This window comes from Ziziphus jujuba, chromosome 1 (assembly GCF_031755915.1).
Source record: "Ziziphus jujuba cultivar Dongzao chromosome 1, ASM3175591v1".
Classification (NCBI taxonomy): domain Eukaryota; kingdom Viridiplantae; phylum Streptophyta; class Magnoliopsida; order Rosales; family Rhamnaceae; genus Ziziphus; species Ziziphus jujuba.
Window position 1 is genome coordinate 41,960,155 of NC_083379.1, and position 26,876 is coordinate 41,987,030.

At 34.9% G+C, this 26,876-nt stretch overlaps 6 protein-coding genes across 16 annotated transcripts; 4 read left to right on the forward strand and 2 right to left on the reverse strand.

Annotated features, from left to right (window-relative positions):
• Positions 1-257: 257 nt before the first annotated feature.
• Positions 258-3,526, forward strand: LOC107406881 (protein ELF4-LIKE 4). Of its 4 annotated transcripts, none has more exons than XM_048462506.2 (3): positions 258-757; positions 1,733-2,219; positions 3,290-3,526. In XM_048462506.2, exons 2-3 carry the CDS (start codon positions 1,873-1,875, stop codon positions 3,435-3,437), a joined length of 495 nt encoding a protein of 164 aa, XP_048318463.1. In that variant the 5' UTR covers positions 258-757; positions 1,733-1,872; the 3' UTR covers positions 3,438-3,526. The 4 variants fall into 4 exon arrangements, with proteins under 4 accessions (XP_048318463.1, XP_048318459.1, XP_048318476.1 ...); XM_048462502.2 differs by having other exon boundaries at positions 269-757; positions 1,845-2,219; XM_048462514.2 differs by lacking the exon at positions 258-757 and adding an exon at positions 769-1,370 and having other exon boundaries at positions 1,845-2,219.
• An 828-nt stretch (positions 3,527-4,354) lies between these two features.
• On the reverse strand, positions 4,355-7,566 carry LOC107406386 (uncharacterized). 2 transcript variants are annotated; one of them, XM_048462488.2, is made up of 9 exons: positions 7,296-7,566; positions 6,996-7,082; positions 6,833-6,888; positions 6,554-6,649; positions 6,312-6,389; positions 5,990-6,052; positions 5,716-5,889; positions 5,361-5,456; positions 4,355-4,747 (listed from the first exon to the last, which is right to left on the reverse strand). In XM_048462488.2, exons 1-9 carry the CDS (start codon positions 7,486-7,488, stop codon positions 4,667-4,669), a joined length of 924 nt encoding a protein of 307 aa, XP_048318445.1. In that variant the 5' UTR covers positions 7,489-7,566; the 3' UTR covers positions 4,355-4,666. The 2 variants fall into 2 exon arrangements, with proteins under 2 accessions (XP_048318445.1, XP_048318449.1); XM_048462492.2 differs by having other exon boundaries at positions 6,833-6,885; positions 7,296-7,563.
• A 786-nt stretch (positions 7,567-8,352) lies between these two features.
• Positions 8,353-11,419, forward strand: LOC107403537 (small ribosomal subunit protein uS3x). Its single transcript, XM_048463532.2, has 6 exons — positions 8,353-8,513; positions 8,593-8,740; positions 9,540-9,711; positions 10,617-10,671; positions 10,752-10,883; positions 11,003-11,419. The coding sequence occupies exons 1-6, from the start codon at positions 8,484-8,486 to the stop codon at positions 11,171-11,173; spliced, it is 708 nt and encodes a 235-aa protein (XP_048319489.1). The 5' UTR covers positions 8,353-8,483; the 3' UTR covers positions 11,174-11,419.
• A 420-nt stretch (positions 11,420-11,839) lies between these two features.
• On the forward strand, positions 11,840-18,530 carry LOC107403503 (uncharacterized). 6 transcript variants are annotated; one of them, XM_016010435.4, is made up of 9 exons: positions 11,840-12,084; positions 12,806-12,968; positions 13,406-13,580; positions 14,050-14,108; positions 14,704-15,690; positions 16,087-16,227; positions 17,099-17,411; positions 17,492-17,548; positions 18,012-18,246. In XM_016010435.4, the coding sequence occupies exons 2-8, from the start codon at positions 12,840-12,842 to the stop codon at positions 17,518-17,520; spliced, it is 1,833 nt and encodes a 610-aa protein (XP_015865921.1). In that variant the 5' UTR covers positions 11,840-12,084; positions 12,806-12,839; the 3' UTR covers positions 17,521-17,548; positions 18,012-18,246. The 6 variants fall into 6 exon arrangements, with proteins under 6 accessions (XP_015865921.1, XP_048319460.2, XP_048319462.2 ...); XM_048463503.2 differs by having other exon boundaries at positions 11,841-12,084; positions 12,806-12,906; positions 17,099-17,389; positions 18,012-18,530; XM_048463505.2 differs by having other exon boundaries at positions 11,841-12,084; positions 12,850-12,906; positions 17,099-17,389; positions 18,012-18,530.
• Positions 18,531-19,168: 638 nt separating this feature from the next.
• LOC107403430 (developmentally-regulated G-protein 2) lies at positions 19,169-22,872 on the forward strand. Its single transcript, XM_016010318.4, has 12 exons — positions 19,169-19,327; positions 19,445-19,537; positions 19,671-19,738; positions 19,883-19,959; positions 20,180-20,360; positions 20,470-20,526; positions 20,683-20,757; positions 20,892-21,011; positions 21,349-21,519; positions 21,763-21,876; positions 22,033-22,203; positions 22,466-22,872. Exons 2-12 carry the CDS (start codon positions 19,468-19,470, stop codon positions 22,559-22,561), a joined length of 1,200 nt encoding a protein of 399 aa, XP_015865804.1. The 5' UTR covers positions 19,169-19,327; positions 19,445-19,467; the 3' UTR covers positions 22,562-22,872.
• A 139-nt stretch (positions 22,873-23,011) lies between these two features.
• On the reverse strand, positions 23,012-25,607 carry LOC107403449 (putative pentatricopeptide repeat-containing protein At5g37570). Of its 2 annotated transcripts, none has more exons than XM_016010343.4 (2): positions 24,039-25,607; positions 23,012-23,906 (listed from the first exon to the last, which is right to left on the reverse strand). In XM_016010343.4, the coding sequence occupies exons 1-2, from the start codon at positions 25,078-25,080 to the stop codon at positions 23,269-23,271; spliced, it is 1,680 nt and encodes a 559-aa protein (XP_015865829.1). In that variant the 5' UTR covers positions 25,081-25,607; the 3' UTR covers positions 23,012-23,268. The 2 variants fall into 2 exon arrangements, with proteins under 2 accessions (XP_015865829.1, XP_015865825.1); XM_016010339.4 differs by having other exon boundaries at positions 24,030-25,605.
• Between the last annotated feature and the right edge of the window lie 1,269 nt (positions 25,608-26,876).

A 26,876-nucleotide genomic window follows, 5' to 3' on the forward strand; every position in this document is an offset into this window, starting at 1 on the left:
TCACATTTCATGGATATTTAAAAACTAATTGAACAAGATTTTATAGTACACACAAAAAAAAAAAAAAAGAAGGAAAAGACGTTATTTTTAAATTTGAGAACAATTGACATTCACAGTATAAATATACATATTTCTCGTCCTTCCAAAACATGGCGATTCGCTTGTCTTTTATTTTATTAATAATTATAGTAATAAATAGATATAAAAACATATCTATATCAAACTTATCTCAATAAATGCTTCGTCCTCATGATAAAGAATTTATGGCAAAAATCTTCAACAGCGTCCCAACCTCACCCCCAAAATAAATAAATAATTACAAAAAAATAATATTAAATAGCAATGGCATCCACACCCAACCCCACGGTGTGGTGTACAGTATCACATATTTTCTCCTCCATAAGACAACATATGAAAGCAAAAGTGACGCAGGTGAAGTAAACGAGGACAACTAGGTTAGAGAGAGAAAGAGAAAGAGAGAGAGAGAGAGAGAGAGAGGGTCTGACTGTCAATCAAATCTCATACAAACTCTTATCCCTCTGCTCCATGTTTCTTTCATGATTTCTGGGCCTTCCACTCCCGCCAGCGCCCTACGTAGATTCGATTCCTTTCCAATACTTTCTCGAGAAAATTCATTCTTGTTTTCTTGAGGAAACTAAAAATAAAAATTGCTTTATTTTATTATATTTTTCATTTTTTTTCTCCCACCTTCTTATCATTGCTTCGGGGTCTTCCCAACATGCTCTATATTTTCAAGGTAAGACAAAACCCAAATGCTGAAAGAAATTTCAGGATTCGATTCTTCTGTTGACTTTTTTTTTCAGGCCGTTTCTTTGGTTTCTTGGATTTATGGGTATGCTGTCTTTTTTTTATTTTTTATTTGTGGTTTTAATTTATAACTCTGAGGACTCGTTGATTCTGTTTTTTTTTTTTTTTCTTGTTTTTCAATGTTTGAAAATTTTGATATATATGCTGTCTCTATCTTACTTATGAAAATATATATATATATATACAACAAGAACAACTTTGTTGTATTTTATTTAGTGTTTGAAAATCTGGGTCTTGATATTTTTCTTCCTTATCTTCAAGTCTGAATCACACAATAAAGAGTCTTGTGCAGCAAAAAAGGTATTTTTGGAAAAGAACTTTTGGGGGAAGCGAGGTGTTTAATTTTGCAAGTTTGATGAAACTTTGTTGTTTTTCTTCTTAGAGGCAATTTTTTTTTTTTTTTTTTTTTTAATTTGTTCTGAGTCTTTTGGCATGGGATTTTTAGAAGGGGATGGATGCTCATTGTTGAGATTCTTTTTCCACTCAAAAATTAAATAATAACTTATGTTGGAGAACACAAAAAGGAAAGGTTCCTTTTCAAGGTAAAGGGGTCTGCTTTCATGTCATAAAACAACACCTGTTCCTGGTTTAATTTAATTATTTATTTTATTTACTTATTTATTTATTTTCTACTTGGTAGGTTCTCTTTAATGTACAGTCTTTATTATCTTGTTTGGTTGCTTAGAATACAGAGGAAAGAAAATTAAAATAGAAAAAGTAGCCTGTTATTCTGCTGAAACATAAGAATTGAGAGCATAAAGGAATTGTGGTTTATGCATACCTCGGTCCCAGATTGCAAAAAATTAAGAATTTTTAACTTTATAATATAGTTTCTTTTGTTGTGCCTACATTTATTGCTAATTGAATTATAACCATTCATGTTGCATCTTGATTTTCACTGTAGAAATACTCTGAGACTGACACAAGAAACAAATGGGTGTCCGCTGGATTCAAGTTTGAGTATAGCTTGTTCTTTGTTCATTTCCATTTCCTGATTCTGCTGTTTGCTAATGCAGGAAAATTCCTGGTCTTGATTGAAGTTGAATGGAAATGGAAGGTGGTATATTTACAGGCTTAGGTAATGGATCGCAAGTGGATGGCAAAGTTTTACAGACATTCCAGACTAATTTTGTACAAGTTCAGGACATTTTGGATCAGAACAGGTTGCTAATTAACGAGATTAACCAGAATCACGAGTCGAAGATCCCAGATAACTTGAGCCGGAATGTGGGATTAATCAGAGAGCTTAACAACAATATCAGAAGGGTGGTAGATCTCTATGCTGATCTTTCAAGTTCCTTCACCAAGTCAATGGAAGCTTCATCAGAAGGCGAATCAGGTGGCACTTTGAAATCGGATGGAAAAACTAGTCAGAAGAGAGTTAGATCCGGGTAGTTGTTCTAATTTGATCTTTTATTGATTCTGTACTCTTCCGTTATTAAATAAGAAGAATATTCTAACATCCGAAGGCAAAATTCAATGACAGTGTATAAAACTCTTTTGTATCCATTGATTATGTATGAGGTTCCTGGGATTCACATTGATCTTTACAAACTTTAATTGAAATATCATTGCAAAATTTACCACTTTGGCTGTAGATATTCCATGCTGGATCTACAACATAATTGTGAACTGAGCTATACCCTTTGTTAATTTGGGGTATCTATCCCTTGTTATCTTAAGAGTTTCAATTTTGGGTTCCATAAATTTCTTTAATCTATTCAGATTTTAGGTTTTAATTGCTTAAAATAGTAATTTGTCCAAAAATCTAAATAGAATAAAGGGTTACATGTGCTTTTATTTCTTCATTCGCTATGATGTTTTGATGAGTGACCGTAAAATTATTTCATAATAGTACTTTGTGTGATGTCCAATTATTGGTTAAAAACAAAATGCCATCCACTTTGAAATTTGCAGCATTTAACCTCTTCCTTCATCTTTAAGAATGTAATAAAAGGCTGATATTTTGATTTTTGGTTGTTGTCGTTTAGTTTTTGTTTCACAATCATTATCCGGTATCCAATCTTGTTTTTGATAGGAGCTTTCAACAACCCCACTTTATTCTTTTCCCATGTTTGTCAAAAGAGAATTCTCATTGTGTCTGTACCTTCTCAAGAAGTACCGTGGAGGATTGGTATATACTATTTTTCTTTTTTTTCTTTTTTTTTAACCTCAAATGGTGAGTTTCTTTGTGAGCTCTGTTTATGATTCTTTTTTCAACTTTGTTTCTGAGTGTGGAAGTAAGAACATTCACTTTTTTTTTCTTTTTTTCTTTTTTTCAATGACCTTGAGCATTATTGAGCTTTTGGGGATTTAGATGCTTTGGACAATTGAAGAAAGCAGCTTACAATTAGATTACAATAATAAATATGTGGTTCTGAAACAAAAATACAACAGAAATTTGAATCTCCTGCAGTAAATGAGTATCCTTTTTGACCAATGTTTTTTTTTGTTGGGATAGTTGTAAAAAGAAAGCACAGTTTGCTTCAGGAGACAGAAAGATAATCAAGATTACAGTACATGGACCCCCCAGTGATTTTTTTCATTTAGATGTGGAACTGCCTCAACTTTGCGTATCTTTGCTTATGCTATTACTTCTTTCTGATTGATTCTCTTCCTTCTTCTAAAGTTTCAATATTGTATCTGCTCTTGGACCACTTCCTATCTATTTGATTGGAGGATTTTTTTTATTTTTTTATTTTTTGCGTGGACCCATTAGCTTTTGATTTATTAATTTTTTTTGGTAAATAGCTTTTGATTTATTAATGCTTGCATGCATTTACTGAGCACTACATTAGCTGGAAAACCCATGTGGATGGTTGCTGAAAATAGCTTGTACCTACTGCCATAGTTGTTTTAGACTACTTTATTAGTTTCACTTGTTATTTATAAATATTAGAATAAGTTAAGATTTTGAGAAATTGTTAATAAAAGCAAGGCCACCAAAATCAAAATAATTGTTAAATTCAATTTTTTAGTACATAATCAGTTTTTGAAAACCCAGTCAAAACGAGAGCCCCTTCGTATTTCTCTCACCATGATTGTAATTGCGCTGGACCTGCCCGTAGCTTCAATATAATATTACAAATTTTATGATCGTTCAAACCGACTAGTTCTAAGTCGTATTGATGTCTCCTATTGAAATTTCATGCTCAAAGAACTCGTCATTGGCCAAGAATGATTCATCTCCTAACAAAGAACGCATTATGACAAATACAAAAGGAACACTTTTTGGCCAAGAGATAAGGAAAAGGAAAATGTCAGAAGACACTTTGATATTTGGATTATTGACGACTTAGAAAATACATATATGTACATATATATAATATCTTTCGGGAATCTAATGGACTTTGACAACGATGGGGAATAAGATTTTGGTTTTAATAAATTAAAAATGAAAGGCATGCACTCCACTTGAAGTGGTAAATTAATCAGACAATAAAAAATTGTTGAGATTGCGTCCGTACTTTAATGTTGTCTTCTAGGTTTTTTTTTTTTTTTTTTTTTTTTTTGAGATATTATTGAATAATAGAAGCCGGTGAAGTGTTTTCCAGTTGGGCTTGCACATAGCTAGAAAAGTCACTTGTACAGACTCATTTTGACCCATGCATGTTGCTCCGAAGTCATGCATAAACACGCAAACCTGCTTATAAATAAGCACACACACACACACACACATATATATATATATATATATATATGCATCTATCATGGTGCAGGTCATGCAGGAAAGAAATTAACAACAAATCCATATGCTCTTCTTTCTGATGCAAAAACATTACAATCCATAAATCACCAACTAATGAAAAGAAAAGTCAAAATGAGCAAATTGGGATGATCAGGGTTCCCCTTCTACTTTATCCATCAATCTGGCCAAGCATTCTTTCCAATCTGAAATTTTCTCTCCTCCATTTACCACCTATTGTCACAGTAAGACCACCAAAATTGAAAACTCTTTCTCAGAGAAAAAAGTTAAAATGGATAAAAATGAATTGATGAAGGCCTAAGGGGTAGTTTCATGGATGAGTTTGTCTCATTATATGAAATTTCATCTTTGAAACAGATCCCTTTTGTATTTATGTACTGCTTTATATTATTCAAATATTTAATTATGTAGTACCTACTTTGCGGTTGGTCATGAATTATTTCCAATGCAATGGCTCTTTCTACTTTGTTGCTTTCTTAAGAATCAAATATGCTCTCTTACTATAGTGGAAAGCAAAATTTTTAAAATAGCAAGTTGACTGCATTTGGCAAATGACCAAGAATTTCATTGAAAAAGACTGCAACGGAGGTGTCTTGGAAATATTGGCCTCACTTCAAGTAATATGCTCTTGCATATATGATACCTAAATAGTTCAGTGAAAGTGACTAATATGAATATATGCATGCTCTCTCTGTTTGGCTTCTTCTTTTTAGGTTTTTCATATTGCAGCACAAGAAAAAGACAAAAAGTTGAAGTTACTTATGTGGAATTGTTGATATAGTTGAGGGATTTTCTAGGAATCTGAATATGTGTGTGTTCTACTTGCCTCAAATGTGAATCCTCTTTGCGGAACTGTATCAACAGCTTCCACACAAATAAAGGCAGCATCCTCCTTGCTAAGGCTTCCTTTTGCAGCACTGCCCTGTTATGGAAAGAACCAAGCAAAGTTTTAGGAGTTTGATCGAAAAGCATTCATTCACATTACATGTGCTTACCAAATCCCACGACAGTTTTCCGTATGTGCTCGATTAAAAAATTTTAATTTTTCATATATTTTGATTATTAAAAGAAATTGCATAACAGCAACAATAGTTTCCAAGCCATGTTGAAATTTTGGGTATATAAGCTTTGCTCTTATCAGTCCTGTCTCGAAAACCAGAACAACTAACATCGAAAAGTACCTTTTCAAAGCTAAAGCCTAGCGTTCCACCTGGAGAATCTTTTAACAAGCCAGCCCTGATGATGGTGTATGGGATTCCTGATGCTACCAGTACTGATTCATCTTGCTCAGCCAATTTTCTTGAATTGCTTTTCATGAAGGCTTGAATTCCACCGGCACCTTTATAAACAGACAACTGCAAGCTAATTAAACCGCAATAATGAATATTTGTCTGTTTGAACAGGCAAAGCTCCATCGCCTCTACCAAACAAACATGCACACAGATAAAGATGTACCTGAGATAAAAGAACTACGTGTTGTACCCCTTTCAAGCTTCCAACATTAGATAAAAAACCTTCCTGAAAAGAGTCATAAGGAACACTTGAGTAGCATGCATGACCATACTTACCAGCAAAAAACAGATAAACGGCAGTAGTAATATGAAACATAAGGATTATAAGACGAGTAAGATTGAAATCAAGTTACAATTAGATGGCTCAAATACAGTTAGCAGAGCACGTAACCTCACAAGAGATAACTGCTAGCACTTAATATGGCAGTTAGTTAATTTTCAAGTGAAGATGAGAGATTGAGACATATGGATCGAGAAATGCATACATTTGGGCAAATTATTGTCCGGACTCCTCTTAGAGCTTTTCTCAAGAAGGGTTTGTCCCTAGAATCTCCTGTCAATGACTGCATGTGCAACAAGGCAAAGACAATCATGTAATGAATAATCCATGATCCATATATAAGAAAGAAGCACAGAAAAAAAAGGGAAATCAGATCACCAAAAAGTTACACTGTCAAGATGGAGGGAATTTAATTAATTAATTTTGTGAAATTTTACTCTCACCCACCTCAACATATGTCCCAAATGCTTCGAGTGCAGCCCGTTTGTCCTTCACCAGCGCTTTAACTCGCGCTCTTTTCACAATCAATGACAATATTACCATCTACATTGGCTAGATATCACAAGGCTCAGAGTTTACTAGCTATAACCCGATCCACAGCCAAAGACAACCGTGCCTTGGGGGAAAGAGGGTTTGAAAAATGCAAAGAAAGATATATAAAGAAAACAGTACATATGCTCATTGATACTATCAACATCAAAGGGAGATCATCAGGGCAAAACACACCTGACCAATATCACTATCTCCATTGCTTACTAAAACTGCATCCCTGGCTTCATCTACTTGTGCATTTCAAAACAACAAGTCATAAATCATTCAAACATACAAAGGGGCAACATGAAACATGAAACATGAATAATCCTTGAATTAATTATGTTAATTAGATTACCTTGATCTTCATCCTCATCTTCAACAATGGACCCATCTTTAGGAAGGAGATCAGGTGCTCCATACCATTTCCTCAACTTGGGACCCCCTAAACATATACAATATGCAAAACGACGTATGAGAAGGTAGCCAAGAAAAAAGCTTCAAACTTCTAAATGATCTTAGCAAGCACAGTCGACAATGGCAATTCTTTAGAACATGTTATAATGGGTCTCCAGTTAATGGGTACGAGCTAATTAAGAAGACATGCGGATTGTAGAATATTATCTGATAATATAATATCTAATAATATAATACATACCTTCTATGTAATCGAGAATTTGGTCCGTGAAGCTGATTTTCTTCTTTGCCCTGCAACGAACAAGAGCACGCTTTTCCTTTTCTTCGTTGAAGATGAAAGAACTAAAGTTCATGGCTCTGCAACTGCATGGCTTTTGATAAGGACGAGTGAGCGAAGTCTGTGGAGAGAGTATTGAAGGAAGCACACCCGCCATGGATATCCGGTACGTTTCTGTTTGTCTCTCATCCAACCGTTTTCTTTACTTTGTGGTATAGAATATAAGATAAACAAAAATAATTTTATACATATGTTAAAATTTTAATGCCTCTGCGATTATATATTGATTGAATTTTAAAACCTTTAAAGTGAAAAAAAAAAGAAAAAAAGAAAAGAAACTCCGAAATAAATTAGCTCCAATTCATTTCAAACCTCATTATATGTGTATATATATATATATATCGCCACCAATTTGTAATTTGTAATAAAGTTCAAAGTTATTTTTAACATTCATAAAATTTCTATATATGTGATTCTCAATCTAATAAAAAGATTTCCTATATAATTTTAACATTCCACATGTACATGGTGATCTATAAATAATCTATATTAACCACTATATTATGCTTTGTTTTTTGCCAACAATAATAATAATAACTACACTATTTCAATTTAGCAAAAAAAACAAAAAAATACTATTTCACTTTAATAATTAGATTAGATTTTTTTTAACAAAATAAATTATTTTTTTAACATTGATAATAATTTTTTCTTTTGATTTTGATATCTTGAACCTATAATTTTTCCATTATAAATATAAATAATTTATTAAGTAGACTAATATCACTTAACAATGAATTGTGTGATATAGAAAGGAAAATACACCTTTCTTAGGCATAACAAATAAAAATACTCGCTTCGTCTGTTTTTCATGTTTGTTGACAAATATTTTTGCACAAACAGAGATACTACATGTTACTGAAAAGTGCTTATAATGATCCGTCGTTACTAGCTCTATCAAATATATCCATACGACATGTCGTTCACTCTCGATCAAAATCCACAAACGACCTTATGATCCTAACCGTCAAAGTAAGGCGCTTTCACCGTCGGATTATCTTTATCAACTCCAGTATTACTCTTCTAGGGTTCTCTTCAACCAACAAGGCTTCGGGCAGCAGAGCTTCTCTAGTCCAATACTAACATCCAACTATGGCGACTCAAATGAGCAAAAAGCGAAAGGTAAGTTTTCTTTTTCTTTCCGACTAACCAAACGGCCCCGGCTTTTTTTTTCCTTCCTTATTTTGGTTCTTTTTTGCAGTTCGTAGCTGACGGAGTTTTCTTCGCGGAGCTGAACGAAGTTTTGACCAGAGAACTGGCGGAAGATGGATACTCTGGCGTTGAAGTTAGGGTTACGCCGATGCGAACGGAGATCATCATCAGGGCCACTAGGACTCAGAATGTTCTTGGTAATTTTATAGAACGCCTCTTTCAATCGAATAGATTATCCTTCGTTTTGCTTTGATCTTATTTCAATTGGAAGTATATAGAGAAATACGAAGTGTTCATGTGCATTTTGCTTTATCAGAATGCAAAATTCTAAATTTCTGCCCCCCCACCCCGCGGCCAAAAAAAAATGCTGGAATTGTTTGAGATTTTAATATCTGGAGCCATAAATAAAATGGGAGGTTATGTATTTAAAAATTTTGTTTTAATTTAAAGACATATTATTCGTTAGTTGAACAATTTTGTTTTTTTAAAACCAAAGAAAAGCATGAAACAAGCAAGTTTGGATTTAGTTTTACACGTTTACATTTGAAACATATACACAAATATAACTGATTATTATGTCTTTGTTTAGTTGTAAATGACACATACAAATGGAAAATATTTTATACCAAAGTACTTGTCAGATGATGATTTGATTGCTATAGCATTGGTCAATCTGGATATTGAATGTTATTAATTACAATTTAATACCAGTGAACCTTTTTTTACATAAAATTAATTGTTACAAAACTTTTTAGATTGATAAAACCCATTTTGAATTTTATATAAAGAACAGCACCAACGTATCGTTGTCCTATTGTTTGGTTATTTAAATATATGATTGTGTAAATTTCCTTGTCTACTGTTAATAAACGTAAAATTTTTTTTCACTAGGATAAATTGGGAAAGAGTAAAGCTATTTGTTTTTGGTTTAACTTGTTAAGATGAAATTTAGCTTTCATTTTGCATTTTCTCATTTTCGTTTATTTAATGGTCTAGGTGAGAAGGGAAGAAGAATTAGGGAACTTACATCTGTTGTTCAGAAACGTTTTAAGTTTCCTGAGAACAGTGTTGAGCTATATGCTGAGAAAGTCAACAACCGAGGACTCTGTGCTATTGCTCAGGCTGAGTCATTGCGCTACAAGCTTCTAGGAGGGCTTGCAGTCCGAAGGTAATCCTGGATTTCTTACCAGATACATTTGTGTCAATTTGTGGGCAAAAATATCATTATGGGTCCTTAAATGTGGAACATAGTGGTCTTGTTAATTAAAGTAATTGCAGTGTTGGTTGGTGTTGAATTTGTTGGTTGTGAAGTTAATTTGTTAAGCTTTTATTGGGTACATGATATTCTCCAAGTTCTTAAATTACCATATACTTTTTTAGGTTTCTGTTGCTTTATAGAAGTCTAGATGCCCTCCTGTTGTAAAATATAATTTACTTGAAAAATTACTTGAGATAGAATTTGACTGAAACTGGTTGTGTTATGTCAGATGTATTCTTTTAGAATATTTGTTAAAAGGCATATCTTTTAGAATACTCGGGTACAGTATATATCTTGTATTAGCATTCATTACACACATCCTTTGCCCAACATTTATTGGTCAACAGGATCCTTGAGAATGCTTATATTAATATTAGGAGTTTTGTTAGTCTCTTTGAACTGTTTTTATAATTGGTTCTTGGAGTTCGGGAACTTCTACATTTTATGATGTCGCTGTCATCATCTAATACCTAGAGGACAGATTACTTTGATGATCAGCGTAACTCTATGCAACGTAAAATGTTTAAACAGTTCAATAGAAATATATTTAGCTGGTGTTCAATCCTAGTTGTGTTCCTTTTGGTGTGATAACTTCAAATGAAAGTCTGGACCCAAAAAAAAAAAAATATATATATATATATATATGAATATTCTGTATCGTCTGCTTTTATTACCACACATATCCGTCTATGAGAGTCCACATATGTGTTTCCTGTTTTAGAGAATCTCTGTTTTTGTATAACAGTTATGCTAGTTACCTGGCAATTGAGGTCTTTTACTTAGAATTAATAGTCTTTATCACCTTTCTTCTCCAGGGCTTGCTATGGTGTCCTCAGATTTGTCATGGAGAGTGGAGCAAAAGGATGCGAGGTGTGTTCATGGAGTTATCTATCACGTAGCTGATATCCTGTTGCGTTTAGAATTTGTATATTTATTTTTTCAACTTGCAGGTTATTGTCAGTGGTAAGCTCAGGGCTCAGCGTGCAAAATCTATGAAGTTTAAGGATGGATACATGATATCATCTGGACAGCCCGTGAAAGAATATATTGACTCTGCTGTGAGGCACGTGCTCCTTAGACAGGTTAGCTTCCTCTTATACTAGTTAAAGATTGGATAATGACAGTGAAAATTGCACCAGGCTTCTCTTGTCTTTTAGTTTCTTTTCAACTGATAATTCTTTTAATTAACAATTTTTTGCAGGGTGTTCTTGGTATCAAGGTAAAGATCATGCTCGATTGGGATCCCAAGGGTAAGCAAGGTCCCACAACGCCTCTACCTGATCTGGTTACCATCCATCCACCCAAGGAGGAAGATGAATACAGCATAAGGCCGTCTTTTGCGGCGACAGATATACCAGTTGCTGTTGCTTAAAATTTCTTTGTTTTCCTTTTACTTTGAGTTCCTCTTTTTCTTTAGAAAATGGATCTAGTATTTGGTTAAAATTAGGAAGTATTGTTTTGGAGTCTGTTTATGATATATTACTATCCTTATGGTTTATGATATTTTGAATCTGTCATGAACTGTTGTATCCTTGTTTCTGAACCAAAACCTGGTGCCAAGCAGTTGTTTCATTGATAAATAGAGATGGTAAGAGAAATTTTTTTTTATTACATACAATATAGTTTGGGGATGGTGCACGATTATGAAGTGGATCTCAGCTTGTTTTTTATTGGTACATTTTTGCATTCGAAACGACATTTGATTGCTCAACCATTTTATTTAACCCAAAAAGGAAAAAAAAAATTTAATTCCTGAATGTCTTGTTCAAGACAATACTTGATTCGGATAGCTCAAAATCGACAATTGCCAGAGCAGTGAATATTTGATTCAGATGTTTGCTTAAAATCAAAACGTTTCAATAGACCAGAGTATGTCAATTCAAATGATAAGTTTTAATTCATTTTTAATTCAACAAGCGTCCAATGGGCATTTGAGAAGGCCCAAGAACACACCAAGCCCAAAATGGTATTCGGACTCCACGGCTCATTTCTCAACTTCAGTTTATAATAAACTTCGAGTCCGAAACTGTATGATAGAGGAAATCGCAGCGTACTAAAAAAGCGAGCCAAAACTCACACATTCACACAGTCACTCGCACAATACCCTGATCCGATTGTTGTCATTAATTCCCCCCTTTCGTACAACTCAAGCTTTCTTCTTCTTCTCCTCCGACGACTCGGTATCCCCTACTCAGTTTCCGGCCTTTCTAGTTTTGTCTTAAGCTGGGTCGCTTTCCTGGTCACACGGACTGAGTCCACTCTGCAACACGCACCAGTCCTATGGTGAGTCCCCAACTCGCTTAATTTCGCTTACAATTGTTGCGCAATTTCACCATAATTCTCTGTGTCAATTTTCTGCTTGTGCATGTGAATTTGGGAATTTAGGTTTGTTTATTTTATTTTATTTTTTATTCTTAATTAAATGCTAATGTTGTAAGCAACTTTCAGTTATTATAAAGGTCGTTGTGTTTGAAACTTTTTGAAAGCATTCAGAGCAAATTTGGTCCAGTAAACACTGTTTTCTTCACTCTTAATTAGTTTTTTTGTTAATTTTTAATATTTGAATTGTATAAAATAGAAATTGAGCCGTATTTCTCTGGTTTGGATTGGTAGTATGGAATGTCAATTTTGAATTTGTATTTTATGTCATTTCATATGTTTTTTCAGGGATTTTAGTGTGTATGCGTTAATTGCATGTATTCAATAAGATTTTAGCTTTAACAAGATAACACTTTTAACTTTGTTTATTTATTGAGTATGTCTGCTTGAATTTTGAATATACATTTTTATGTCATTTCATAAGTTTTTTCAGGGATTTTAGTGTGTATTGAATTGCATGTATTCAATAAGGTTTTAGCTTTAACAAAATAAATTTTTTTAACTTTGTTTATTTATTATGTACGCTTGAGTAACCTGTGTTGGTTAAGGTTTTGATCATCAGAAAGATAAAAAATTAACTCTGTTTATTTATTTTTTTGTTTTCTTTATGTATCTTTGTTTTCAGTTTTTGTATTTGAGTTGCATGTGCTGGATTTTCCATGGAAACAGTGGTTGTAGTTGAGGGGAATGATGAAGAGAAGTATGAGGACAGTGGGGTTGAGAAAGGTAGCACTTCTTTGTCTTCACTGAAGGAGGTTGCTGACCCGGTTGTATACAAGCTTGTCCGGGTACAATTTGATTTGTATACATATGTATTTACATATCTTAAAGATGTTTTTAATGCTTTTTCGATACTGTTTCTGAGGAGGCATCAAAATGTTGCCTTGGGACTGTTCATGATGTAGAAATGCCATCTTGTCTTGCATTGATTTAATTATGACAGTGTAGCGAGGAATAAGTTTTACATATATAATTGGAGTCATTATACTGTCGAATAATTTCAAAGAACTTACTGCCGTCTTGTTTAGCTTTGAGATGTTGTTGAGCATGATGGTCTTGTAGGGTATTTCTTTCTATGAGACTGTCAAGCAAACATGGTGCAATGGATGAAATGGTTTTTTGCTAATATTTTACAGTATGGGCACCGTAAAATATTATAAATGTTGTAGCAAAAATTCCATTGAGTATATATCTATTTATAATTTGTTATTTTTTTGATTTCCAGGTTGAAGGTGATGGGAGATTAGTGCCTGCAACTGATGATGAAGTGATGGAGGTTGAAGATTTTCTTATAGATGACAAGACTGAAGTAAATGTCACTACAGACACTGGAAAGACTGAAGAGTGCATATCAAGTGGAGGGCCTTCCTGTCTGAAGCTTCAGTTAGAAAGTTCAGAAGGTTTTTAATGTTACAATCTTATTAGTTATTCAGTTCAGATTTATTAATATTGAGATTTTGCTTTTTAATTACCACTTTAGAGTCAATAGTATTAAAATTTGCTTATACGGTGCCTATAAGGGTGAGCAGTTCAAGATCTCCCTATCAAATGACTAAAGGGATATTCTAGCTTTAATCAATCCCTTTCTCTTGTTCTGTTTTGTTTACATTCTTTCTTTCCCTAATTGAGTTCTTCTTTTGCATGTTTCAGATCTTATTTGCTTCCATAAGCGTTACTAAGTCTTTCTCTCTGTTATTTTTAATTTTCATTTGTAGTGAAGTCTTAAGTAAATGTAATAAATGGATGGCTCAAAGATCTTCTAACCATCCAGTATGCTTAGTCATCTAGTCATTCGAGCACATTTTGATTTCCATCTTATGGTATCGGTGCAATAGTATTGTACATGTCTAAATGAGCACTATATTCCAGGTTTGCCAGATTCTGAGAATAAAAAAGTTGATGCTGAACAATTAACTTCACGACTAGAGGTATGGATTTTTTCCCCATTACTTGTTTAGATTGGTTCCTATTAATGGTTCATAATAAATTGAATGGTAGCCAACGGATTATTATTCTTGTGTACCACGTCGTTTCATAGGATAATGAGTATATCAAATGAATGTCTTGTTGGAAAATATCTGTAGCAAATGGTTCTTATGCATAGTAGCATATTGGTGGGTGTTGCCTGTACGGTTTAGTGTTATGAAGAACAGTTTGTTAGTTTCGAAATGTTTTGAAGCATAGTTCTTACTTCATGGTTGATTTAATGTAGTTGTTTATCTGCAAAAATTTTGTAAGGCTGGAAATTCCTGCCCCTTATGCGGCATGTATAATATGTACCTGCTGCATCTTTATAAACTTCTAGAGAAGGAAATCTTTGTTGAATCTGTTTTGTGTTTTAACTACTACTTTGGATTTCTTCTCCAAATGGTTCATTTGGTTTCCCTTTCCTTATAACTTGTGTGTGATCTTTTTTTGAAGAAACAAAAATTCTTTGCTTGTATGTCTGAAATTATATCATAAATATAAGCTTGTCTGCTTATTGATTGTCTTGGATCCATCTCGACTAAAAATCTCTTGTAGTACATCGAGGAGATGTTGCAAAAGGTCAAACAGGAAGAGAGGCTCCGCTTAGCATGTGGATCTCCTGATGATTCTTCTGCTTTTATGAATGTAGACAGGCAGTGTTCTGATCCACATGATAAATTGCTCTTTATTGATGTGAAGCTCCAATCTGAAATTCCCTTGCAGGAAATTGTTCCTTCTTCAGCATTGATTTTAAATGGAAACCATAATAATGAACCTAGAAGCATTGGGGAGTGCTCAAAACCTGCAGATGAACCAGGGGAAAGTAGATCACCAGCTTCTGGTGCGTGTGCTAGTTCAAAGCCCGATTTTTCAAAGTTAAAGGGAGAAATTTGCTTGGACAACTTATCAATTCGAGAACTTCATGAATTATTTAAAGCAACTTTTGGGCGAGAAACTACTGTCAAAGACAAATTATGGCTTAAGAGAAGGATTGCAATGGGATTGACTAATTCCTGTGATGTTGCGACCACAACATTTACAATTAAAGAAAATAAATTGGTTAAGGGAATGGAAGAAAGCTGTAAGAATGCTGATGGTACATTGACTGGGCCATCAATGGTTGAAGCAATGGATATCAGCTGTAAGAATTCACCAACTAGCCACTGTAGTCAGATAGAAGATCATCAAATTGTTTCTGGCAAGAGTGTCAGAAATAATAGAGTGGAATTTGATGGTGGTAGTGACGATCTTCAAACTGAACAAAGAGCTGCCAAAAGAGTCAGGAAGCCCACTAGGAGATATATTGAGGAGCTTTCTGAAGTTGAATCTAGAGATTGTAGTCCAAAAGTGTCTAGTTCGGCTAAGAATATTGGATCTGAACAAACATCTCCAAAATCTTGGGTCAAGCCTATTAGAAAGGTGTCTTCAAATGAGAGACCTGTGGTAACCAGGTTAGACTCTCTTGGTGGGTCTGGAGTTCAGGTTCCATATGTTTCTCGGGTGCGAAGAAGCCGTCCTAGGAAAAATATCATGGCTCTTATGGTATGTAAAACTTTTATTTTCCTGATAATATGACTCTCTCTCTCTCTCTCTCTCTCTCTCTCTCTTTCTTAAATACATTTTTCTAAATTTAAAATCTGAGTATTGTTTTTTACATCTCAAGCTTAGAATTCAAGATTATTTTGGAAAAGAATAATTGATGCACACAAAAAGAATTGAACAGTTTGGAATTTGCCTTGCAATCAATTACTTGCCTCAGGAAATTTAGGCATGTGTGCTGATTTTGAAATTGCTTGGATTTCTGTTGGCATATTTGAGTTGAATAGAAATTAGAGGCCTTTAAGCTCATCTGAAGCTCTTGTTACTGCTGCTTTGACGAACTTCTATCACTTTTGGATAAACTTTTTGTTTTTTTGTTTTTTGAATTTCTATATACAGTTCCATCCGAGTGGTATGGGAATGGGCATGGCAGCTAAAGTGGTGAAAAAGACCCTTATGGTGCATGGTTCTCAGCCAGATAGTGAATGTTTGGATCAAGTCTTGAAACCCAGATCTGCATCTGAACAGTTTCAGCCACTAGTAAGACCTATTTTGCATATATGATGTAATAATTTGTTCATTTTATTTGAGAATTATCTCTTGCCACTGGGAATTGTGATATTGGGCTGGAATAAATACGGTTTTCATTTCATTTTGTAGTATTTGTAATGGCTCTGTAGCAGGTTATACACCTTACCCCCGGCTCATTTCTAATATCCCTGAAAATTAGTTTGACTATATCATATTTAACCTCCTGACTATGAGTAAATGGGAGTGCCAAAATCAAATTTTACTTTGGAAGTCTTGTAGCTTTAACCTAGTGCCATTGTCTGTTGTGTTTTGTATTTCTAAAGGTTTAATATGAGTGGATATTCTGCTTGTCTATTGGCTTTGTGGCTATACAAACCAATTCTGTGATGCATAGCATGGACAAGTCAAGAGGCCTGAGACAAAGGTTTTAGAAGGGCTTCTGAGGACATTAAAACAGTGTCCATGCTGAAGGTAGTGTATTTTAGGGTAATCGTATGAAGAGAAGGCAACTGAAAGGTTTTGTGCACATTTATTCAAAGAATTCTTTCCGTGCCAAAAATTATCAATTTTTATCTTTGTTGAAGAATTTAAGATGTGATGCTGCAGATAGAAGGATTTGTAAAGAAAATGGAATAATTCACAATTCAAAAGTATCACAAGGCCTACAGCATTGCGGAATAGTTTTCTCATATGGATGTTTTGTGAGGATGTGTGTTCTCCCAGCTTTTACCAGGGATTCAATTCAATTGATTACTATTTCCGTTTATGAGTGCTTTTCTGGTTTCTTGGTTTTCCATGTAGCGAGTGATATATTGCCATATCATGTTGTTTATGATTGTGTGCATCCTAATTGTCGTGTTAATGTTTCATGTCTTCGTAGTTAACTCCCGAAGATGAGAAAGATCACCAGTGTTCAGTAATTGACACGATTCATCTGGGGAAGAATCTGGGTTTGAAACAGTCAGATTCATCTGAAGAGGCTTCAGATGATAACTTGGCGACTGTTCCCACAGCAAAAGGTGGTATGAGAAGGAAACATCATAGAGCATGGACTCTCGTTGAAGTTATGAAACTAGTTGAGGGTGTATCTAAGTGTGGTGCTGGGAGGTGGTCCGAAATCAAAAGGCTTGCATTCGCATCCTATTCCTACCGCACTTCTGTTGATCTCAAGGCATGTATTGCCATCACAATTGGTATTGCTTTAATATCTTATTGATTATGCTGAGATATGGTATATAGCTCTCTTAGACTGAGAAGAGGCTTTATTCTGTAGGACAAGTGGAGGAACCTTCTAAAAGCTAGCTTGGCACAGACCCCTCCTGATGATGGAGTGAGTATTGGCTGCCATTCTTCTTCTGTGCAATGCCTGTTCTGTTTGAAACTTTTTCCTCAGTACTTAATGCATTTTCTATGATAATATTTCTGCTCTGCATTTCTGTTTTTCATTGTTTTACACATACATCAACCATATATCTATTATGCTCAAATTTTAGTTTATGCATGGCCACATACCACTTGATAAAAAAATAAAATAAAAATAAAAGGAAAAATAGTATTAAGTGAATGGGTATTTTCTGCCGTTGCTGCAATTTCAACCTAGTGGCCTATTCCTTGATTTTTCGTAAATTTGTTTTGCGAACGACCTTATAGAGGAATATGATTTTGAAAATCGAAACTCTGGGTATCATATGAGTTTCTCGCTTTTATTTATCTTTTTGGAGGCAGCTTTAACAGTCGTTTAAATTTTCATATTACATTTTTTATTTATTTTTTATTTGCCATTGACTATCTAGATAAATTCTCGGAAACATGCTTCGGTTCCCATTCCGGCCCCAATTTTGTTAAGAGTGAGGGAACTTGCAGAAATGCATGCCCAGGCTCCTCCAAAGCTTGGCTCAAGCAGACTGGCGGGAGTTGGTGGAAGAAGTGTACAAGAAACAAGATCGGGCTACTTGTAACATTGTAAATAGTAACATTAGCTGTCCAAATTGACAATAAGGATATCAAACTGTAACCCTGATTACCCTATGTTCCTTTGATGATTAGTATGGATTGCAGGTTGTAGGCAATCAAAGTTAATATTACGTTGCCATCAAAATGTTTTTTTTTTTTTTTTTTTTTGGGTGCCGTAGCCAGTACTCATTCTGCTAGCCTGAAAAAATTAGCACGTTTTTTCCTGCTGGATCCTTTGTATATATGCAAACCACATGATCAAATTAGAGCATTTGTACCGTACCGGAAAGTAATTATCCTGTTATTTAAGTTGTAAATATTTCCTTAAAGGTTCCTATTGTTCAGTATTTGGAGCTATAGCCTGGTGATTAAATGGAATGTGCGTTTGATTTATCGTTCAAATATCATTGTAATAAGCTCTATCTAATATTAATAAATTCTAGCGCTTTTATGTTGATCAATAAGTTAAAATTTCAATGTTTAAAATGGTGCAGAGTACAGTAATTTCGTACGACTGCTAAACTAGGTTTGCTTCCTCAGTCTGATGATAGATCTTTGCTTATTACTTCAAAAAAAAAAGGGCTAAAAAGAATGAAAAATAAATAAGATCTCATTAAATCAACGTAAGATGGCGGCGCATAAGCCGATCAACAACCAAAGGAATTCGGTGGCATCAACGAAGAAGTAACTGTGGGAACCATTAACCTCGCCATAATTTCTTTTGATGTTTATTTATTTATTACATTTATCAATATGATAAATAATTTTACAATTTGTTTGCTGAATGATAAATAATTTTACATTCAAAAGCCCTCATCGATTTCTTTGATATCTAAATCTATGGTAACCCAAAAAAATTGATTGATTTATTGTTTTTTTTTTAAAAAAAAAAAAAAAAGAAAACAAAAAAATTAAAGAAGAAAAAACCATAAAAATGTTGCTAAGCTTAATCCACCAGGCTTAAAGCCCAAAGAACATCAAGCGAAATGAAGTGGATCTGTTGTCGTCGATTGGGCCGATTAAAAAAACAAGTCCTCTTTTTCTCTCTCTTTTTGTGAGCCCTAAGGTCCATTACTCCACTCCCTCTCTCTTTCTTTCTCGCTCTGTCTGTCTCTCTCTGCGTTCTGCTTCCCAGATCGTTGCCAACTCAGTCACGGTGAGCACCAACCAATGCGATTTTCGCCATTTCCGATTCGCTTTATTATTCCTCTCTGATGTTGTTTCTTGTTTGCACAGAAACTAAACTCACCTTCTTTTTTTGTTTATTTTATAGAAACTGAAAATAAAAGGACAAAAATGGGGATTATAGAAAAGATCAAAGAAATTGAGGCCGAGATGGCTCGGACTCAGAAAAACAAAGCCACAGGTCCTTTTAGCTTTTATCAATTACTTTTGGTCCTCTAATTCAATATTTCTTTATTAAAGCTATTTTATGGATTGGATTGTACCTGATTATTTTGTTCTCTAATGATTGAAAAAAAATAAATAAAAAAATTAAGAGTATCATCTTGGTCAGCTCAAGGCAAAGATAGCAAAGCTGAGGACTCAGTTATTGGAGCCTCCAAAAGTATGACACTTTACTCCTCTGCTATATTTAATTGCTCCCTATTTATGTGTATTTATATTATATCTATAATTCGTTTGTATAAATTGTTACGTATATATTTTTAGTTTGATTTATGGAATTTTGATGTATAAAACTATGATTCAGGGTTCAAGTGGAGGTGGAGACGGTTTTGAAGTAACAAAATATGGCCACGGACGTGTTGCATTAATAGGATTTCCAAGGTTCGCTTGCCATCTTTATGATCCAAACATGTTTGATATATCTCTTTATTTAATAATCTGACTAGATGAGTTAAAAAAATGACCAAACTTTTTGCCTTGTTAGTTTTCACAAAATCAATGTGAACCCGTGTATGTGTGTGTGTGACAAAATATTGGAATGTATTCTCTTTGCGTACATGTTTACAATAATATGCTGGTCTATGCATGCTTTTGATTGCAGTGTCGGGAAATCCACGCTTTTGACAATGTTAACGGGCACTCATTCAGAAGCTGCATCTTATGAGTTCACAACTCTTACTTGCATTCCTGGGATTATACACTACAACGATACAAAAATTCAACTGCTTGATCTTCCTGGGATTATTGAAGGTGCTTCTGAAGGCAAGGGACGCGGGAGGCAGGTGAATTTCTGACTGCTTGTTGACTTGCAAGTTGGTGATAGTACATGGTCATCAGACTAATCTTGCAAATATTATCAACAAGAATTTGACAACACTATGTTTCACTCAGGTTATTGCTGTTTCCAAGTCTTCTGACATTGTTTTGATGGTTCTTGATGCCTCAAAAGTAAGTACCTATCATGCAATGGAGTGTTGTTGCTCATTTCTTGTTGTTGTCTTTCTCATGAGCTATTAATAGTTTTTGCAGTCTTCCATTTTGTTTTCTGTTGATTGGTTTAATCTAAAAATCTTGTTTTACTCAATTTTTTGTAAACTGTATTAGAGTGAGGGTCATCGGCAAATATTGACGAGGGAGCTGGAAGCTGTGGGCTTGCGCCTAAACAAAAGACCACCTCAAGTATGTTTGTTAATTGATATTTATTGATGTGTGATTCGCCAAAACTTTCTTTATTGGTTGCTCTGTTTGTGTATCTCTGTTGTTTCATAGGCTCTTTGGTCCTTAACTGGATTTTTGTCATTGTTTTTTCGCAGATATACTTCAAAAAGAAAAAAACTGGGGGTATTTCGTTCAACAGCACTATTCCTTTAACTCATGTGGATGAAAAACTCTGTTATCAAATTCTACATGAATACAAAATTCACAATGCAGAGGTACTTAGATTTCAATCTATGTTAGTTAATGTTCTGCTTTAGCACAATGAGCATTAAGTACTGATACTTTTTAGTTAATCATGTACAACCCATGGTGATAAAGAGAACAACTTCCTTAAAAATTTACAGGAATATAAAATAAAACTAAGCCATATTGCTTAGCCAGGTCATAAAACTACTTGGTTATGAAAATACCTTTATGTTCACTGTCATGACTTAAGAAATGGTTGATAGATGGGAACCTATGAATTCCATTAATAACATGTAGAAGAATAAGTTGCTTAGCCCTGTTCTGTTAACTGTAAATTCATACTATCTGATAAACAATTTTTTGCAGGTGTTATTTCGTGAGGATGCTACAGTAGATGATCTTATTGATGTCATTGAGGGAAACCGTAAATACATGAAGTGTATATATGTGTACAACAAGATAGATGTTATTGGTATTGATGATGTGGATAAATTGGCTCGGCAACCTACTTCCGTTGTCATTAGCTGTAACCTGAAGGCAAGTTCTATCCTTCATTTTGCTTAATTTGAATGGAGAATCATGGGTAAATTCTTGTATATTATGACCCTTGGAGCAACCTTCAAATGTTGCTAAGCATTTGGCCAGTTGTCAATGATGGATAACAAGTACAGTATCTAATGTTGCTTTCTTTCCATCAAATTTTATTCAACGTGTATTATTATGCATTAATTTGAATGGTTTGAGGTACATAAATATTGATTTATCATGTTTCCTAAACAGCTGAATTTAGATAGATTGCTTGCAAAGATGTGGGAGGAAATGGGGCTTGTTAGAGTTTATACCAAGCCACAAGGCCAGCAACCTGATTTCACTGATCCTGTAGTTCTATCTGCTGTATGTTGCTTATTCTGATATATTATTACTCCAGATCAGTTTGTGCTTTAAACTGCCTGGTTCTATCCATATTCTACCTTCTTTTCTTTTTTTTCTTTTTTTTTCCCCCCCCTCCTTGATCAATAAAATATAATTCCTCTTGGCTTCTCTTTATAGGACAGAGGAGGCTGCACGGTTGAGGATTTCTGTAACCACATACACAGGAGTTTAGTGAAGGATGTCAAGTACGTGCTAGTGTGGGGTACAAGTGCTCGGCACTACCCTCAGCATTGTGGCCTTGGTCATCTTCTTCATGATGAGGATGTGGTTCAGGTTGTTAAGAAAAAGGTAAAAATTTAAATCTCCCTTTTTTAAGAAAAGAAAAGAAGAAAATGTAAAGGAAGTTGTACATGAAAAGTCTGCATAGCTGCTGTTTCATCATCATTTCATAAATGATTCTTTCTAGATCTTTTTAACAGTGGAAAGAATTCCAGGTCTTATGATCGTTTCAATTCCAGATTTTTTGGATTTCTGGTTGTACTTTCCTTCCAACCAATTTGAAGGTGTATTTTTTCATAAACGTCTAAATGTATTTGTTTTGCATTTCCAGGAAAGGGAAGAGGGAGGAAGGGGTCGATTCAAGTCTCATTCAAATGCTCCTGCTCGAATATCTGACAGAGAGAAGAAGGCTCCATTGAAGACATAATATTATTAACAGGCTTTACCATGCAAACACAAGCTTAAAATTAACAGGCTTTACCATGCAAACACAAGCTTAAAATTTGAAGCTGCATTGAGGATTGATCCATTAGGGAATAGTATAGAATATCGATTTGGTTTAGTTCCCTTCCCACTTCAATCAGCCTGAGAGAAAGGTAGAATTCTCGTGTCCAATTGTTGTAATCTCTAGTATTTATTTACGGGGAGTCATTTGAACTTTGAGATGTAGCCTACTGCAATCTCTGGTTTTGCGAAGAGGACAGATTAAATAATATAAATGTATTTCATATTTGTTTATTCTTCCTTTGGGAATTTTTCTGAACTTGCTTTAGAGTCGAGATTGATGTTCTAAAACCACTCGGTTCTGCTTTTTGTTCTGGAAATTCCAATATACCGTATTAATTAGTAATGATGCTTTATATGATGCTCTGGTACAGGATAAAAAATATATCTGCTGAAGATTGGTAAGGAACTTTGATACACCCTAAAGACCTCCTACTTCTGTCTGGAGGCTCTCTCAACTTTCCAAATGATAGCAAGATGTGATTTTTATATACAAATAGAATGAAAAAATAAATTTATAATTTGCTTTCATAAAATAATACGATGTTTACAGAGACAAGCATGCCCTTTTCTCATCGTCCCATTGAAGGTGAAGCAAGTGAAATAATCCACCTTCATTTATCTCTGCCTCTAAATCCAGCTACGTCCAGGGGATTTTCTTATACCTCTTTCACTCATCATCTTCCTCACTCTTTTAGCATCATCCCATTTATTCATTTCTGCATATATGCTTGCTAAAAGCACGTAATTCCCTGTATTCTCAGGCTCTATCTTAAAAAGATGCATAGCTGCAATTTCACCCAATTCAGCATTACCGTGAACCTTACAAGCTGCCAATAAAGAACCCCATAACTTGGCATCAGCAGCATCCTCATTTTCCATTATAAGATTGTATGCTTTTTCAACTAGCCCTGCCCTTCCAAGAAGGTCAACCATGCAAGCATAATGCTCATTTAGCGGTTCAATTCCGAAAACATGAATCATTAGCTCAAAATATCGGCACCCTTCCTCAATCATTCCAGCATGGCTACATGCATTGAGGACGCCAATGAATGTAACCTGGTTGGGGGCTATTTCTTCTCTATGCATCTTTGAGAAAAGTTCCAGTGCCTCCTTTGCCTTTCCATGATCAGCAAGAGCTATTATCAATGTTGTATAAGATATGACATCTCTGTAACTCATTCTGTCAAATTCTTTTCTTGCTTGGTCTAAGTTACCACATGTTGAATGCATGTGGATTAGAGCATTGGATACAACAAGTGTTCGTTCTGAAAAAGTAGTATGTAGCAAATGAGAAAAAGACGCTGATAAGATTTTAAAACATGGAAACATAATAGGACCAACATACAGAACAGAGAAACACCATAAGAACATATACTAAAAGAAATCACCACAGCAACCTTCATCCACATGCTTTGCTAATTTGGTTGCCATTTCAACATCCCCGAGTTGTATACAAGCTGAGAGAGCTCCCACTATTGCCACCTCATTGACTGCTATGTTTTCTTTCCTCATTTTCTCGTAAGTTTCAATGGCTTCTTTTGCATACCCATTTTGGGCATAGCAAACCACCATTGCTGCCCAACATGATGCATCATGCTCTGGTACTTCATCAAAAACCATCCGGGCCTCTTCCACATTCCCACATTTCCCATAGCCTGCGATCATGGCAACACATAAAACCGAGTTTTTTTCTGTCATTAATTCATATAATTCTTTTGCCGCTTTCATGTCACCCTTATTTGCGTACCCAGCAACCATGGTGGTCCAAGAAATTGCATTTCTCGTCCCCATGTTGTCAAACAACCACCTAGCATCATCCATCATACCCATCTTGGTATACCCATAAATCATGGCCGTCCAAACAACCACGTCTTTATCAACCATCCCATCAAAGACATCTCTCGCGTCTCTCACACATCCGCATTTTGCATACATATCAAGAAGCGCAGTCTGCACAACTTTATTTCCCAACAAACCTGATTTTACAACTGTTACGTTGACTTGTCTTCCTTCAAGGATCGCTGGTATGCGAGCACAGGCGTTGAGCACCGAAGAAAAGGTAAACCCAGATGGTGAAATGCCTTCCCGGTGCATCTTAGCATATAAACTGATGGACTGTCTGAAACGTCCGTGGAGAACATGGGAGCGTACAAGGGAGGTCCAAAGGAACTCGTTTCTGCGGTCGCGAATTTGATCGAACAGGTTTCGGGCATAGCAGAGATTGTCATCAGGGAATTGCACTAATCGTCTGAGCAACCGAGCCAAGAGATGATCATAGTGTAGGGAATTTGTTGAGGTTTTGAGTAAGAGAGAATGGGTTTGTTTCAGTTGGCCAATAGACTTGCTGATGTGGAGGTAGTGGTTGATGGCATCTGGCTGTCTGTAATGTGGATTCGGTTTGGATGATGAGGATAGAAATTTGGTTGACATGAATTTCATTCATTTTTTATTTAGAAACGAAGAAAGAAAGACACCAAAATGAACATGGTACTAATTAAAATATATTAACCCTCTTGATAAACCCAAGCCAACCCAAGAAAGACAAAGAATTATTTGCATGTACATCATACCTCTCTGGGTCTCTGTCTCTGTCTCTGTCTCTGTCTCTGTTATGCTAATATAAGGATCAAGGAAGGTTCAATAAAATGGGTGGGATGTGGGGCATAGCTTTACTTTATAGTGGTCAGGTAAAGCTGCTTTTTCATTTTATTTTATTTTTGCCTCGAGAGGTAGTTCCTAATCCTATCAAGTAATTAAAAGGCAATTTTTGAGCCTGCAAATATTAGCAAATAAAAAGCACGTCATTCACAGCTGGTAAGAAACTTAGCAGACTCCTACTTGAATATAAGTTTAGGCCTTGTTGCTTGCAAGTTGTAGCTTGTCATTTTGTGAGGTTCAAACAAGATAATTCATTTAGTTGTATATAGGGAGAAGAAGATAGAAATTCATACAATCTTTGACTTAGTTGTCGCCGCCACTATACTGTAGTTTCAGATATATATATATATATATATATACGGTGAGGATAGTCCGCGTATAAAAGCTTTCTCTCTCTCTATATATATATGTATATATATATTAAAATTAAAATTAAAAAAAACCGAAACATGGTCCTCCTACGCTATACCAAACCTTGAGGACATCGCGCACATTGTAACCCGACTATCTCAATAAAATTCTTGTTCATGCAGTTCACAGATTCTTTCTGGCTACAACATGAATCATAAAACCCAAAATGATGACTCAATATTAATTTTACGCAATAACCATTATGGTAAACTCCAACAAACTCTCCAACCCTTTTCATTTTCGAGTCCATCTGATCATTTGGAATCAACATATCTTGTGATAATCGGATGTGAAGTTTGTTTTTGTATATATATAAAACCTCAAATTCCTTGATTTGGACATATATATATATATATATATATATGAGAAAGAAATCATGCCCCCTATGGATTTATTCTCTGGCATTGTGGTAATTGGTGTATTGATCATTGCAGTAGCAATATACATATTTTGCATAATTGCTTGGTATGCTTATCGTCAGCACGTCTTGTCTGTTGGTGAAGGAAATGGTAATCTAGAGGAAGCCAAGATGGAAAAATACTTTCCTTCCATGAGGTGGAAGCCATTCTTGAACACATTCAATATTCTAAAGAAAGAAAATGGTAATGGAAATTATGCTGATGATGATCTAGAAGAAAACAGTGGCGGATCAACTGTTTGTGTAGTGTGCCTGAGAGTATTTGAAGATGGAGAGTTGGTGAGACAGTTTCCACAATGCCACCACACATTCCATGCAGATTGCATTGATAAGTGGCTCTATTCTCATTCTGAATGTTGCCCCCTCTGCAGATGTCCTGTCAATCCACAGGCTTCTTATTCGCGTTGTGGGGGTGAAACGACACCGGGAAATAATTCCCACGAGGTATCTGTAGATATTGGTACCTCAACCAGAGCCATCTCAACCTCTTAACCCCTTCAGATTATCTAAATGCTTTCGGAACTACTACTACTACTACTACAACAAAGTGTTCATCTTCATGTTTCAGATTTCTTTAATTTATTTCTCTTTCATTTTGTTTTCCATGGATTAGTCAAATAGAGATGTTAATTTTAACTCTGTAAATTCACAGATCAAACAAGAATGTGCTATTTAATATGCTTCAACACACATCAGCATATGCGTTCATCTTCATGTTGAACAAGCAAAGGCAACTAGAAAAATTCAT

Coding starts and splice junctions, on each gene's coding strand:
- LOC107406881 (XM_048462506.2), top strand. CDS start 1,873: ATGGAAATGGAAGGTGGTATATTTACAGGCTTAGGTAATGGATCGCAA. Junction 2,220..3,289: donor CAGAAGAGAGTTAGATCCGG/GTAGTTGTTCTA, acceptor TTGTTGGGATAG/TTGTAAAAAGAAAGCACAGT.
- LOC107406386 (XM_048462488.2), bottom strand. CDS start 7,488: ATGGCGGGTGTGCTTCCTTCAATACTCTCTCCACAGACTTCGCTCACT. Junction 6,889..6,995: donor AGATGAGGATGAAGATCAAG/GTAATCTAATTA, acceptor GAAATGCACAAG/TAGATGAAGCCAGGGATGCA. Junction 5,457..5,715: donor TAGGCTTTAGCTTTGAAAAG/GTACTTTTCGAT, acceptor TTTCCATAACAG/GGCAGTGCTGCAAAAGGAAG.
- LOC107403537 (XM_048463532.2), top strand. CDS start 8,484: ATGGCGACTCAAATGAGCAAAAAGCGAAAG. Junction 8,514..8,592: donor AAATGAGCAAAAAGCGAAAG/GTAAGTTTTCTT, acceptor TCTTTTTTGCAG/TTCGTAGCTGACGGAGTTTT. Junction 10,672..10,751: donor GTGGAGCAAAAGGATGCGAG/GTGTGTTCATGG, acceptor TTCAACTTGCAG/GTTATTGTCAGTGGTAAGCT.
- LOC107403503 (XM_016010398.4), top strand. CDS start 12,840: ATGGAAACAGTGGTTGTAGTTGAGGGGAATGATGAAGAGAAGTATGAG. Junction 16,228..17,098: donor CTGAACAGTTTCAGCCACTA/GTAAGACCTATT, acceptor ATGTCTTCGTAG/TTAACTCCCGAAGATGAGAA. Junction 17,390..17,491: donor GCACTTCTGTTGATCTCAAG/GCATGTATTGCC, acceptor TTTATTCTGTAG/GACAAGTGGAGGAACCTTCT.
- LOC107403430 (XM_016010318.4), top strand. CDS start 19,468: ATGGGGATTATAGAAAAGATCAAAGAAATTGAGGCCGAGATGGCTCGG. Junction 21,520..21,762: donor TCATTAGCTGTAACCTGAAG/GCAAGTTCTATC, acceptor TTTCCTAAACAG/CTGAATTTAGATAGATTGCT. Junction 22,204..22,465: donor TTCAGGTTGTTAAGAAAAAG/GTAAAAATTTAA, acceptor TTGCATTTCCAG/GAAAGGGAAGAGGGAGGAAG.
- LOC107403449 (XM_016010339.4), bottom strand. CDS start 25,080: ATGAAATTCATGTCAACCAAATTTCTATCCTCATCATCCAAACCGAAT. Junction 23,907..24,029: donor TGTGGATGAAGGTTGCTGTG/GTGATTTCTTTT, acceptor CTACTTTTTCAG/AACGAACACTTGTTGTATCC.